This window comes from Primulina huaijiensis, chromosome 14 (assembly GCF_012295235.1).
Source record: "Primulina huaijiensis isolate GDHJ02 chromosome 14, ASM1229523v2, whole genome shotgun sequence".
Taxonomy (NCBI): Eukaryota; Viridiplantae; Streptophyta; class Magnoliopsida; order Lamiales; family Gesneriaceae; genus Primulina; species Primulina huaijiensis.
Genome location: NC_133319.1, coordinates 1,250,395 through 1,265,051, shown reverse-complemented (window position 1 = coordinate 1,265,051; position 14,657 = coordinate 1,250,395). Strand labels below are relative to the sequence as shown.

Sequence of the window (14,657 nt, the reverse complement as noted above, 5' to 3'; positions counted from 1 at the left end):
TATACACACACACATATATATAAGAAATACGTTATGTGGAGTAATCGGGGCAGGTTTTAGAATGTTTACAAAGTTTAATTTAATTTAGATGACCTGATGAGTTCTTTGTTAGTCCTATTTAGTGGGGTTTACTCAATTCAGAGTTTTGATCACTTTTAATAACTTTTTCAAATGATATATTTTTATGAATTTGATAGATTTTAATTGACTTTTATGGATTTGATAGATTTTTATGGATTTGTTAGATTTTTATATACTTTTGTGAAATTTTTTTTATAGAATTTTATAAATTTTGTACTTGATTATAACATATTATTTTTTATTAATTTCTTTGAACCAATAATTAATTGACATATATAACATATTCAGTTTGAAATAATTTTTCAATATTTATATTAATAAATAAATATAATTATTTAAAATTTAAGTATATATGTGGATTTGTATGCATGTTTGTAAATTTTTTAAAATACATTAATTGATTAATCTGTAATCTTGTTTTTGAATTAATAATATACATATGAAAAGAATATTATTTAGCATTATGTGGATATAATTTTGTATAAAAATATGATAGCTTATATATTAATTGAAAATGCTAAAAAGAATTTAAAAAATAATTGTTGTTATGAATCTATTCAATTATTAAGAATTAAGCGACATTTTTTAGATCATCTTTTATTATTATTGAATATTACATTAATTTGTATAAATCATAAATTAAAAATCACAAAATCAATTCTAGAATTCAAAATTTCTTATGATATTAAAATAAAAAATTATTAAATGAACAATCAGCTAACAAATGAAAATTTTGAAAAGAAAAGATGAAAATATATATAGAAATACACTTCGAAAATTTGAGATAATGATAGAGATAGATGAGAGGAGAGAAGATAAGAAGAGAGATGATGTGAAGCGACAGAGAGAAGTAAATGCTTGTGTACGAGTTAGAAGTTTTAAAAATCCATCCAAATCTTTGGGTTGAACTAAATATAATTTTTGATAATTTATAGTTGTATCTTAAGTTTTAATGTTTGTATGTTAATAAATTCCATGAAGTTATTAAAAGTCTATTGAAAATTTGAATACGTATAAACTTTTATAGAGTTTTTAAAAGTAAATGTTGAATACCACTTGACTTTTTAAAACTCTATATATGGAAGTCTATTTTGAATACCACTAGACTTCTATGGAGTATGTAAAAATCTTAATTGAATACATCTAGACTTTTAAAATCTACAAAAAGTCATTAAAAGTTAATAAATCTCCTACATTGAATACACCCCCTTAATATGTCTGATTCAATGGGTTTATTTTGGACTCATTATTGTGAAGATAATTAATTCATATATATTATCGTTGTTACATTTTGTTTTAATATAGAAATTAGAGTGATTGGAGGAAAATGGACCTAAATCAATATGATATTCCGATAATTTATAGTTGTTGCAAAAGAATTCAAGAGATCTCGTGTTCGGCTCGAAACAGAAGTGTAGTTTCCACTTTGAATAGAAAAGTTCGAGTTGGAAACCATGCTTGCAATATATTAAATGAGCTCATGAAATCATATAACATTTTCGTTACATTGGCATGAATCGTTATGTTCCCATATAGTATCATTTATTCAGTCTTTTCTTTTGCCACTTGAAACCTTGACCGATAATAGTTAGTAACTAAATTCCCACATCTTGATTTGTTATATAATTTGAAATATTTTTTTAACCATATACAACTATCAAGATTCCAGAATTGAACCTAAATATTTTTCTAACACCGTTCGAATGATGAAATTTAATGTATTTGTATTATCCTACGTTTGGTTCAAGTTGTAATATCATCTTATCTTATGAGTCAAAGGAACGGAACAGAAAGATTAATGGAGAGATGTATATATGTTCCCAAAATAAAGATTTACATATATAATTGAGTACAAGTGAAAATAGTTTGGACTTTGATGAGAATAAAGAGACATAGAATAGAGAAAAAGGGCAGCATTCCCCACCGCCCATGCGGCCTAACGCACGCTGTCTATTTACCGGATTTAACCCTATCTCTTTCCTATTCGGTCTCTCTGTCACTATGGGACCAAACCCTAAACCAAAACTTCACTTATCTTCTCCTAAACATAAAAAGATACCAATTTTACTTACAAATTACTGTCTTATCTCTTCATCTCTTCCAACACATAAGCACAAACTCGATCAACAACGAGATTAATAGGGAGATGAATATTTTTACTCAAATCTTGGTGAATTGTGATAATTACGCTGATGTTCATGAGGTGAAGGTTACTTAGTTATTGAGTTCCTCAAGAAAAAGCTAACCCTTCATCGATTTCCTCCATCTCGTCAAGATTTTGTGTATTTGAAAGAATTAAGGATAGGGTAAGGTTTTCAAGATTCAGTGATGGATCAGCTAGCTCAAGGTCGCTCTTTACCACCGCCGTTCCTCGCCAGAGATCTTCAGCTCCACCACCACCGCCAATATCAGCAGCAGCAGTATCACCAGAATGATCCAGAAGATGAACAAAGCGGAAACAGCAACCCGACCCGTATCTTGAAGCGAGACCGTGACGAGAATTATGGTCTTCCGACCACTAATTCTTCCACCAACATGGCTACCACTACGCAGACTTCTGAAGGCAAAGAGCTTGCGCAGCTCACTGGCGATCAAAGCGAGGTCACTAGAAGACCTCGGGGCCGCCCCGCCGGCTCCAAAAACAAGCCTAAACCCCCGATCATAATCACTCGAGATAGTGCAAATGCACTCAGATCCCATGTTATGGAAGTCGCTAACGGCTCTGATATTCAGGAAAGTATATCAAACTTCGCCACGAGGCGGCAGAGAGGTGTTTGTATATTGAGCGGTAACGGCACGGTCGGGAATGTAACACTCCGGCAGCCTTCTACGCCCGGTGCGGTTATGACTTTACATGGCAAGTTCGAAATTCTCTCTCTCTCGGGTTCGTTTCTTCCGCCTCCAGCTCCGCCAGCGGCATCTGGTTTGACTATATATTTAGCCGGCGGTCAAGGACAGGTTATGGGGGGAACGGTTGTTGGGCCACTTCTGGCTTCCGGGCCGGTGGTCATAATGGCAGCATCATTTGGTAATGCAGCTTACGAAAGGCTGCCTCTAGAAGAAGAAGAGGCGTCGGCGGCGGGAGGGCAGGGAAGCGGGCAGCTGGGATCTCCGGGGATGGTAGTGCAGCAGATGATGAATAATCCCAACTCAACTATGTTTCAAGAGATGCCTCAAAATATGCTAAATTCATGCCAATTACCAGCTGAAGCAGCTTACTGGGGAACAGGTCGCCCTCCGTTTTAAATTAATCAAGAAATCAAACAACCTAGTTACTTCTCTTAAAATTTATGGACATGATTTCTCTAGTTCTGGAAAATTATCTAATTTGCTTTTGAGTTCATTCGTCTTCATGATCCTTTTAAATAATTAGTACTTTCTCGATTCTTGTTTTCGTGCACTGGTTAAAACTAACATGCCCTTGTGCCTTTTGAGAAGAACTAGCTAGGGATGTACAAAGTCATGAATTCTTACAAATTACAAGCTGGGAGTGAAAACATTGGAAGACATGAAATCTACAAGTTTTCTTCAAGAATGTCGTTACTTAAATTACTTTGTTCACAATTTCATGTTTGCAGCATCTACTGAATTCTGGTAACTTGTTGACAATCATATTCATCCATCACTTTCTGTGGAAGCAATAAGATTTTTTTTCCTTTTAGGTTTCTTTTTGTTGCTTTTTAATTTGGTTCTTTAAAGTTTCTCCTTTTAGTACTGCAACATCCAGAATCAACCAACTCATAAAATTAACCTACTAAAACATGTCTTCTCGTTTTTAGATAGTAATGACATCCAAATTTTTTAGATTACATTAGATAGAGATAAATTAAATATGCAGCAGTTCTTATGACATAAAACAATCCAGCAAAAACAGTACATATATGTATAAATTTTGGTTTAAGTTCAACCTTCTATATGAGCACTTGTGCCATAAAATTAAGGTTGCTTTTGGATTAATAGATTTCAAATCCATATATTTTAAATATACTTTTGTTGTTTTAGAGAAATACGATCATATGTTTTAAATTCACCCCTCACATGTTCATATAAAGTTGCATATTAATTAAGACGTGCATTTGAAATTCATTACATTTTGTATAACTAATGTGTAAATACTTAATGTATGAATTTATTTGATATATTGTTTCATTATTAACCATAAAATTATAATCGAAATCCATAAATTTCAAATTCATGTCCCCATATCTAACTTCATGGTTTTTATGCGTGCGTGTGTAAATCATACTTGTTTCAGATGAAAGCGCATTATAATGGGAATTCTGAAATTTGAAGTTTCAAGGTACGCATTTGGTTTGGTGGGCAGTAGCTAGCTAGCTAGGCAAGATGTTGAGTAGCAGTGCATGAAAATGAGGTTGGTTGGTTAACAGTAATAATGGAAAAATGGACAGAGATGTGTGGGCATAACATGATGCCTTGATTTCTTGTATGTTGACTGAGGTGCAGAGACATGAATATTGGGTATTGGATCTGGACTGACTGCACGTGCACTGCTCTCAACTAAATTGGCTCTTTTCCAAGGCAAAACTAACTCCCTCTTCCACCATATCCCAAACCCATGCCACCTGCAACTAACAGCCAAGCTATTATTCTCATAATTACTACTCCCAGTCCCACGTCGTACATACATATACATACACAATTAACAATTAAATGATGTTAATTCAGTTTTTGATCTTCTCTCTTTGTAATAAATATCAAAATTTGAATCTTGATTTCCTTAAAGAATAAAATTGAGTCTTTGCTAGCCATGTATTATTCAAGCCTTTTGCAGTTTGAATAATTTTTCAATGAGAAAACTAATTTAACATTAGACGTGTAAGCGTCATGTCGGGTCTAACGTCATGTTGATGCCACATCGAAAAAAACATCAAAATTGAAAAAGAAAAGAGATAGGCAACGGGCTATGACGAAAATTTTGATAACATAGTTAATCAAAATCGTCAAGAGATAGATATATAGGACGATTGCAATTTTTTCATGAAGTACCTTTAATTAGAAATCGGGAATAAGCAAGAGAGAACAAGATGGAGTTAGGGCCGACTGAAAATATTTTAGAAATATGACTGATGATGTTTGTATGGAGATTCAGGATGATTCATGCATTAAGAGCCATATTATATTATACATAATCAGTCGTCCTACCCTACATCTACCAGGTTTTTCTCTATTAATTGGGGATTTGTGTTAATAAATGGATTAATTTTTTAAAGATGTGTTTTGCGTGGTACTAGAATTTAATTAATAAGGATACTAAAGTATTATCGTACAAAATATTAGAATTGTTTGGTCATTTATTCGATTTTTCGAACTTTTTAAAGACTGTATTTTTTGGCAATCACTGTAAGAGATTGTGTTTAGTTCCTTAAATATCATTTTGAAGTCGACTGAGATTAATAAAAGATCATAGACTGTGTTTAAATTCCTCAAATTTAGTTAAGATTCCTGCGTTGTGGTATAGTTTAGGTGCTGCGTACAAATTATTTATTAGGCTGACACACAGTTTTTTTTTTTTTTTTTTTTTTTTTTTTTTTTTTTTTTTNACTGAGAATTGAGAATTAAAGTCCTAAGGAACAATCCGTGAAACACAAACAATCCCCCAAAACGCTGCCCCATCAATCATGTCATTGAACAGTCCTCTTGAGTAGTGTAGATAAATATTTTAAATGCTTTGAAAATCCAAACAACAAACAACTTTTTCTCTATTTTTTTTACAATCTGGTACCTTCAATTTCCAAGTAGTGCTTAGTCGATAATATAGAAAGTGAAAAAGAGTTGCAAGTACTTGATCTTCTTGCATTCTTCACAATCATTATTATCATTGTTTCGAGAAAACGAAATGCTATGTATCGAAAGGGCGTCTCCATTTTGTCTCAATTGCAATCACAAAGATAGCTAGAAGTTCGATCCTACAAAATCAGACTTTCAACATCTCGACCTGCTTAAAAATGTCAACTTAGAATAGAATAAATTCTTCAACATATGCACATTTACAGCAATGACCCCTTGCCTCGGCTATAAACAAAATGATAAAAAGTAAAAAAAAAAAAAAAAAAACTAATTTGCACAAAAAGAGAGCATATATATAAACAAATCTAGATTTTCTTGAGATGCAATTATCCAACAGAATCTTCTTGTGTATCATCATCGTCTTCCTCCATTTCATCATTAGACACTGATCCATCTCTACCAACAGTCTCAGTATCTGAAGCAGCTCCAGTAACAGCTTCGTTCGCATCTTTGTCTTTATCACCACAATCTTCAGTTTCGGAAGAACTTGCTATTCCATCACACCCAACTTGATTCTCTCTTATAACAGCACTGCTAAATTGTTCCCTTGAATCAGGAGAAATAATAGCAATCATCTCGCACAGTAGCATCAGATTTTGAGAGTTCGCGGCAGTAGCATCAGATTTTGAGGATGGTAAGTGTTGACTCTCAGCTACAAGACTGTTGGAGTCTTGCACAGGCAAAGCAGTACCTTCTTCGTCGTTTCTGCTCCTGGGAGAATCGTTCTCTCCATGGGCAGAAGGAGCGGTGCTGCATGCCCAGCTCCCAAGCACTTCTGAGGCCAAAAGGTCACTTGTTTTTATACTTCCTCCACCTTCAGTGTCTTCCATCGGGTTCCGAACGGCCAAAGGACTATTCGATTGAGAGAGAGAAGGATCATGACTTTTGTTTTGAGCCTGATCCACAGCTTCTGTATTTGTTTCATCATCTATCTGCATCTCATCATCTGAGGAGCTAAATTTATTTAAATCGAATTTCAGCCTTCTGCGAAGAGATTGGCTTTCAGTTTCCACAGCATGTTCAGTCTCAGCAACATCTTCTTCCAGAATTGGTAATGTACCAACACCCTCGGTTTCAGGGAATTGTTCAGTTCCAATAGAATCTCCTACGAAAACAGGTGTTGTGCCATTGGCATTGATATCAGAACCAAAACCACCCCCAACATTATGTTGATCACCAGTGATTTCCACCTCCTCGGTATCCTGACCACCTCCACCACAGCTTTTGACATTGCAGTCATGCTTTTCTGTCACACTTGCTTCATCACTTGATGACTCAAGTTGATCTCTGCCATGGCAATGACCTGCACCCGATTCTACCTTTGCTATAATATTATGTTGGTAGGTCTCCTTGTCTCGGGCCAAAGATTGAATTACATCGATATATTCCGGATTGAGGTCAGCATCAACAGATGTGGATTCATAATTCTCGTCATCTTCGAGCGTTCTTTGCATTGCTTTGAGTTGTTCTTGCTGCTTTACAAACAACACTGATATCTCCTCTGTAGTAGAATAGAATGCACGAAGCTGAGTTTCACTGCAAAAAATTATTTGATGTGACCAACCAGCAATGTGCTCAATGGAAAAATGTCAGATTACTCAGTAATAACGGTCAATATCAGGAAGCAAAAAAAACAATGCCATATTTATTTAATGATTATCTATGCAAAAGAAAAAATGCTCATCGCCCAAAATGTATTAAAAAAAGTTTTTGTCGTCCAGGTATGCAAGAAATTTATGGGATTAATACATGCAATTAATTTTCTTAACTTTTTGAAAAATTAAACCAATCCTTCATTAATCCATCTCATGTTGTCGCTCTCTCACCGAAGCATGATCCTTTCCTTAGCCCCTTTTAGTCTGCGCCTTTCAAAATCAAGATCCCGTAAAGCAGCACTGATCTCAAGTTCTAGTGCAGACACCTTTGCCCAAGCTTCTTCCCGAGCTGCCTGCTATAAGCACGAAAGGATCTCAGTTCGACACATAAAACTTTGGTTTGCCCTAATATGTGATTAATGATGGCTTAACTTCATCGCGGGCATTTACTTTATATTGATAATGTTAACAAACAGTAAACAAAATGTACTGCAAACCTACCTTTTCGTGTTCAAGCTCTTTAATTAGCCTTTCTCTGTCATGCTCAAGTTCTTCAACCCTCTGTGAACTCAACCAAAAGCATAAGTAAGAATACGGAACATTTAGCATTTTTTAAAATGGTAGCAGCATATCTCGGCAGATAGAATTAAGCCACTATACTTTTCTGCTCCTGGCAGAAGCAAGCAGCTCCTCATGAATTTGACCCTCCAACTGGCGAACTTTATTATCATAGTCGACCAGCTTTTGCCGTGCATCTTCCTGCAATTAACAGAGCACAGCAACTTCATATGCAAAGACACTCTGAAATCAAGAAGAAAAATGTAAACGTACCAATTTGGACCTCAAAGTTTCCACCAACGAACACCTTTCCTTCTCTGAATCCTGAATAAAAGTCATGATTAACTGCTCTGCCAGAAAAACAAACTAAAGCCAAAACAAAATCCACTTTCTCTACCTGAAGCTTGTTTATCCTTTCCTGTTGTTCTTTCTCCCGCCGTAGAGCACCATCTGACAATCTTTTTATTTCCTCCGCAGTCTCAGCTTGAATTCTCTGGATTGACATTTTTAAGTCTGCAGCAGCTTTCTCCCGCTCTCCTCTTCTCTGATCACGCTCCTCGTCTAATAAAGTTTTCAGTTCTGACATAGATGCCTTCTGGCTGAACCAAGCAAACACACACAAAAAAAATTTCCTCCATATCTCAAGAAAATTTGACTCCAACTGAGTTTGATGCAAATAATATTATAAGATGCCATAGAAAGCTTAGAAATATACAATTAAAGTAACTTTAATCATTATCATAAACTAAAAGCCAGATGAAAAGTGCTGCAACCAGTTTAAAGAACAATGATTGTGAATGGTTTGCATTTTCCATCAAGTCTGAACCTAAGTTGTTTTATTTCATTTCTCACCTATCAATTATTTCATTGGCTTCAATGCACGATTGCTTAGATGCAATAAGTCTTTTGTTAAGGTTTTCCATCTCATGTTTCTGTTCAGAAAATGTTCTATTCAGCTCTTCCAGTTCCTTCTTTTTAGCTTCTAAATGCTGGTTCAACGTATTGAACTCGGACTGATAGGATTTTGATATTGATTCTTGTAACTTTCTCATTTCCTGCAAAATAAAACATTTTTGATCATTAAGCAGACACCATCAAAATACCACACAACATGCAAAATAAAACGGATCACGCACAGAAATTGTCCTTGACATTGTATTATGCAGTGCCGGAGAGGGAAAATGATAAATGTAAATTTCATCATGTTCGATAAGTTATAGACTACATAGTATGCCACAAACATTTACGTGCCGCAGCAGAAAAAAAGATGTTTAACCTCACCTAACGTTAAGGCAACGTGTTTACAATAATATGCATCAAAGAATATTACAACTACAATGGAGGCTGCACGTCCAATGAACTATAATTGTAAGTTCTAATCCCAGAATAAAAATTTTAGGAATTATTCTCACATGCTTCATACACTACAAATCCTCAGTATGAAAGTTGATAATAAGATTCCAATGAATTTCAACCATAAATTCTGAAGCCGCAAAACCATTGTTCATAAAGAGATATTTCAGATAATTAAGAGATAAATTCTAGATGACAAGGGCAATGCACAAAGGCATATGATCATAAAAAGGTTTTTTTTTAAAAGAATAGAATGTATGAGCAAAGCAAGACATACAGATTCATGCTTCTCGGTAGATGCACGGTTTTCACAGCGCAAAACTTCGACAATCGCAACTTGATCTTCCAGAAGTTTCCTAAGTTCCTACAATGCATACCCAACACTTCAAAAGTATAAAAGGTGACAAAAAATATGAAAACATTGGAGTTGCTGGAATACTGTAGTAATGCAGAAGCTAAAAGTCTATATTAATAGTTAATACCTTGTTTGATTTTTCAAGGCTCCGAAAATCATCAAGCGATATTGGACCATCTAAAGCTCCTATGCCAATCCCTTTTAGTCTTTTGTTCTCAGCACCGAGTTCCTCTTCAAGAAATGACTAAGCTATAAGCAATATACAGATAAAAACTTCATGCCACTACGCCCACATATATTAGAAATTCAAGAAAGAGATTCCAGTACACTTGCACGCAAGCCCCAAATTGTGCACTTTATCATTAGACTGCAACTATAACACTGAATTTAAAACAAAAACAAAAACAAAAACAAAAATAGATAGATTGAAATTTGTAGATTTGAGAGAAGAATATTTCTCACTGTGAGTACAATACAATTTTTATACAAATAGTGCAAATCAATCACCACATAATAAGGATTTAATCTTAGATAACAAATCTCCTAAAAACACAGGATCCCAAAATTAGTCTGATCTAATCCCTATAATCCTCTCTATATTTACAACAGTATCAAATTCCTAACTTTGCTCCATCATTCTACACTCTCATGCTGGGTATAAATATTGTGCATGCACAGCTTGTGACTTAGTTCTACAAAGTTGGTTCTCGAAAGAGCTTTAGTGAGTATGTCTGCTCTTTGTGATTTTGTAGGAGTATTAGATCAATTGTATAATTACCTTCTCAAATTTTTCTGAAATGAAATGTCGATCTATCTCGATGTGTTTTGTTTTATCATGATGTACAGAGTTCTTTGCAATGCTAATGACGGTTTGATAGTAACATAACATTTCGATAGGATTTCTTGTAGCTCTTCCCAATTCTTCCAGCAATCTCTGTATCTAGATTCCTTCCAAGGGATAGAGATCTTATCTCAGTTTCAGCACTATTTCTTGAACTACATATTGTTTCTTACTTCTCCAAGTCACAAGATTTACCCATACATACGAACAGTATCCAGATGTCGACCGCCTATCTGATATGTTTCCTGCCCAATCAGCATTTGAAAAAACTTCAACATTTCTATCATTGTTCCTTTTGTACAACAAATCTTTCCCAGCTGTCATTTTCAAGTATCTCAAAATTCTATTTACAGCTTCCATGTGTTATTCACTTGGATTGTTCATAAATTGGCTTACAACACTGACCGCAAATCCGATATCAGGTCGAGTATGTGACAGGTAGATAAGGCGGCCTACAAGTTTCTGATATCTTCCCATGTGAATATGCGCACTTTCTGTTTCAGTTCCTATCTTCTTGGTAGCGTCCATCGTACTATCGGAGTGTCTGCTAGTTTACATTCAAGCATACCTCTCCCTTTGAGTAGGTCTAGGACATATTTACGTTGGTAGATAAATATGTCTTTCTTAGATCGAGCCACGTCTATGCCAAGAAAGTATTTGAGATGTCTGAGGTCCTTGATTTCAAATTCCACCGCTTAATGTTTCTTTATTTCTGAAAGTCCTCTTCATAACCACCTGTTAAGATAATGTCATCTACATACACTATCAAGACTGCTATTTTCTTGTTTGATGAGAACTAAACAAATAGTATGATCAACCTGACATTGAATTTATCCTTGTTCTATTATTCCAAACCTACAAAATCATGCTTGAGGTGATTGTTTGATTCCATACAGGGACTTCTTGAGTTTGCACACATTGTTAATGCGGAAAGATGTTTCCAACCCTAGAGCTATCTCCATATACACCTCTTCCTCCAAGTTCCCATTGAGAAATGCATTTTTGACATCCAGTTGATGCAAAGGCCAATCCAGGTTAGCTGCAAAAGAAAAAACACTTGAATAGTGTTGAGTTTGGCCATCGGGTCAAATGTTTCTTCGTAATCTACTCCATAAGATTGAGTGAATCCTTTGGCTATAAGTCGAGCTTTCAATCTCTCAATACAGCTTTATGTTTAATGGTGAAAATCCACTTACATCCAACCGGATTCTTTCATTAGGAAGATCTGAGATAACGCATGTGTCATTCTTTTCCAAAGCTTTTATTTCTTCATCGACTGCCTTTCTCCATTTCGAATTCCCAAGAGCCTCCTGGATGGAATTTGGAATCTGTATACTATCAAGAGCAGAGACAAAAGTTTGATAGGAAGGAGATAATCCATCATAAGAAACAAATCTGCATCTAGGATGATTAGTGCACATTCTAACACCTTTCTTCAAACCAATTGGAATGTTCAAATCATCAGTATAAGGTACTGGTTTTTCAAAAAAAATTGACCAGGAGTTTCTTCACCCGAGTGACTTTGAGAAGGACTTGAACTCGGTTGAGATTCTTGGTCAAATGTGAGATAAGTTGGTTGCACTGTTGTTCTCTCAGGTCCTTTTCTCCTTGTGTAAACATGAAGCTCATTATTTGCAGTTTGCGGTGTTCGAGAATGGCTAGGAATCAGATTTTTAGATGGGGTAGTAGAAGGATGACTTTCAGGTAAAGTAGTTGCTGGAACTTCTGAAATTTGATCAATGACTTCGGGTTGTCCACCAATAAGGGGCAGAGAAGTGGTAGGTGAAGGAGTGAAAGGTAATGGTGAGTGATCTTCCTTTTGGTCATGGGAGAGCAACACTATAGCCCTTTTGATGTGAGGAATACCCTATGAAAATACATGTATGTGGAAAGATTAGGAGGAGGGTCTGACAAGGTGTTTGAAAATTAAGGATTCTTGATACCATTCGGTTATTGAGGTATGTGGCTGTAAGAACTTCCTCCCCCAGTAATGTTTAGGCACGTTAGTGGAGAACATGAGAAACCTTGCTACCTCCAACAAATGTCTATTTTTTCCATCGGACAACATCCCATATTTCTTTTGCAGTTCACAGAGTAGGACGTTCTCTCCTATTTCATTATACATCTAATTAATTAGCCAAGACATTACCATGTGGTTTTCGATCTTCCACATTTTGAATCTTGGGTCTGTCTTCTCAGGAACAGTGACTGATCCTGCGACGTAGTCATCCTTGCCTTTCCCGCAGATATACATCATTACTGAGTGCGACCACTGGAGAAATTATGCCCGTTGAGTTTGTGACATGTGATAAACAGAGATGAGTTATCGACTCCCACGGGGTTCATCGTTGGAGTGTTTTCTGATTTGGAGGTCACTTCAAAAGTTGGGCTTTTTGTTTCAGTGCTCATGACAGATTTTTACGATGGAGAAGGCTAGGGTTTTGAGAGAGTAAGCTTTAATACCACGTAGATTTGAAAGAAGAATATTTATCAATATGAATTATACCGACTACTCAATCTTAGCTAACAAATCTCCTAAAAAACACCATTCCAAAATTAGTCTTATCTAATCCCTATAAATCCTCTCTATATTTACAATAGTATCAAACTAACTTTGTTCCATCATTTTACAAAATTCTAAAGCAATTTACCAGGTTTTCTCTTTAGCAGTCCATCATTTACAACAGAGGATTTCTGAGCTTCCCGAAATACAAATGCAAAAGCATGTTCTGCATAAAATCAAGAAAACAGAGTTCGTGAGTAAGTTTGATGGAAGTTCCCAAATAATATAATTATTCGGTCTCAAACTGTAGATAATTAACAAAGAAAAGTCACCAAATAAAGCCAAAACTCCACCATGCTTAGGAGCAAAACAAAAAAAGGCAAGAGGAGATCTGACAAAAGAATTTAATTTAAACAAGTTCAACCAACCATACCATGATGTGGAGCAACTGCTATTGAGATGATGTCTCCATGGCACAGCTTCACTTCAGGTCCACTTTTATTCAATTTTTCCCAATTTAAATATGTACCATTCGTGCTGTGTAAAAATTGAAACCATCAAAAAATTGCTACACAAAAATCTACAAATAGACCTTTGCTAAAGAATAAATAACCTAGAATCTTTCAAGAACACGGAACAAGAGTTGTCCGATGGAAGTTTCGTGTCTGCAGTAGCAACCTTCTTCCGATAAATCTTGCAATGATTACCACTTACAGCAGGTGCAATTATCCGAAAATGTGTGTTATCCACTAACCGACCGATACAGTGTTCATCGCAAGTCAGAGGCATATTTATACTCTGTTCCGAATACTTGCATCAGCCAATATCATAAAATGTAACTATGCAGCAAGCAAAGAAGTGTGGCAAAGTATGAAAAGCTAGATGCTAATGCATGCATATCACATAAATCAATATAAGAAGCCATAATAAAACAAACTATAAAGCCACATGATATAAACCCACTATCTCAGTCTATGCCATAGAGATGCACATTCTATACGAGGGACGTTTACTTGGATTTTTCTCAACACTTAAAAGTCAGCGACATTACACAAATCCAATTGTCAGTTTTTTATGAGGGAGATTTTTTTAAGCCCTTTGCATGATTCTATAACACATTCCGAAAAAGAACCCCAGACAAAAAATGCATGAAAACTCTCCAAGTATCCATAACATATTAGGACGCAAACTGCAACGGACCAAAGAACAAAACCCAAGTCTTTTGGAGCAGCGGCAAACCTGGTAGCGCTGACGTGCCTTTTCTGATATAGCAGTGAGCACACCCCAAACTTCGGGGGCGAAGCATTGAAGCGGCTGATCAGCGATTCTCGCGGCCACTGATGATATAAACTCCTTCGCAGTTTTCAGATTTCTGGACGGGTTAATGCTGTTGGCAAGCTTCTCGGGAACATTTGGGGTCGAATTCGGCTTAGGGGCCTTGGTAGTTGATAATCTCTCGTCCTCGGCCATTTCAGTGACAGCAAAACCTACCTCCACCTCCAACTGGTTTTGGTACTTGTAGCTTGTCGAGGAAGCTCTCCGTAACTCTTTCTTTAAAAATAT

The 14,657-nt window shown here is 35.7% G+C and overlaps 2 protein-coding genes across 3 annotated transcripts; one reads left to right on the top strand and one right to left on the bottom strand.

Annotated features, from left to right (window-relative positions):
* The first annotated feature begins 1,988 nt into the window (after positions 1-1,988).
* On the top strand, positions 1,989-3,748 carry LOC140956816 (AT-hook motif nuclear-localized protein 22-like). Its single transcript, XM_073413690.1, has one exon. The coding sequence runs from the start codon at positions 2,410-2,412 to the stop codon at positions 3,325-3,327; it is 918 nt and encodes a 305-aa protein (XP_073269791.1). The 5' UTR covers positions 1,989-2,409; the 3' UTR covers positions 3,328-3,748.
* A 2,407-nt stretch (positions 3,749-6,155) lies between these two features.
* On the bottom strand, positions 6,156-14,639 carry LOC140956952 (uncharacterized). Of its 2 annotated transcripts, none has more exons than XM_073413940.1 (13): positions 14,334-14,639; positions 13,708-13,892; positions 13,528-13,631; positions 13,243-13,320; positions 9,878-9,981; positions 9,673-9,759; positions 8,895-9,097; positions 8,440-8,641; positions 8,316-8,366; positions 8,145-8,243; positions 7,986-8,045; positions 7,716-7,840; positions 6,156-7,425 (listed from the first exon to the last, which is right to left on the bottom strand). In XM_073413940.1, exons 1-13 carry the CDS (start codon positions 14,562-14,564, stop codon positions 6,216-6,218), a joined length of 2,739 nt encoding a protein of 912 aa, XP_073270041.1. In that variant the 5' UTR covers positions 14,565-14,639; the 3' UTR covers positions 6,156-6,215. The 2 variants fall into 2 exon arrangements, with proteins under 2 accessions (XP_073270041.1, XP_073270042.1); XM_073413941.1 differs by having other exon boundaries at positions 7,716-7,837.
* Positions 14,640-14,657: the final 18 nt, after the last annotated feature.

Coding starts and splice junctions, on each gene's coding strand:
- LOC140956816 (XM_073413690.1), top strand. CDS start 2,410: ATGGATCAGCTAGCTCAAGGTCGCTCTTTACCACCGCCGTTCCTCGCC.
- LOC140956952 (XM_073413940.1), bottom strand. CDS start 14,564: ATGGCCGAGGACGAGAGATTATCAACTACCAAGGCCCCTAAGCCGAAT. Junction 9,982..13,242: donor ACTGCTAAAGAGAAAACCTG/GTAAATTGCTTT, acceptor CATTTCTTGAAG/AGGAACTCGGTGCTGAGAAC. Junction 8,244..8,315: donor AAACTTTGAGGTCCAAATTG/GTACGTTTACAT, acceptor TGTTAATTGCAG/GAAGATGCACGGCAAAAGCT.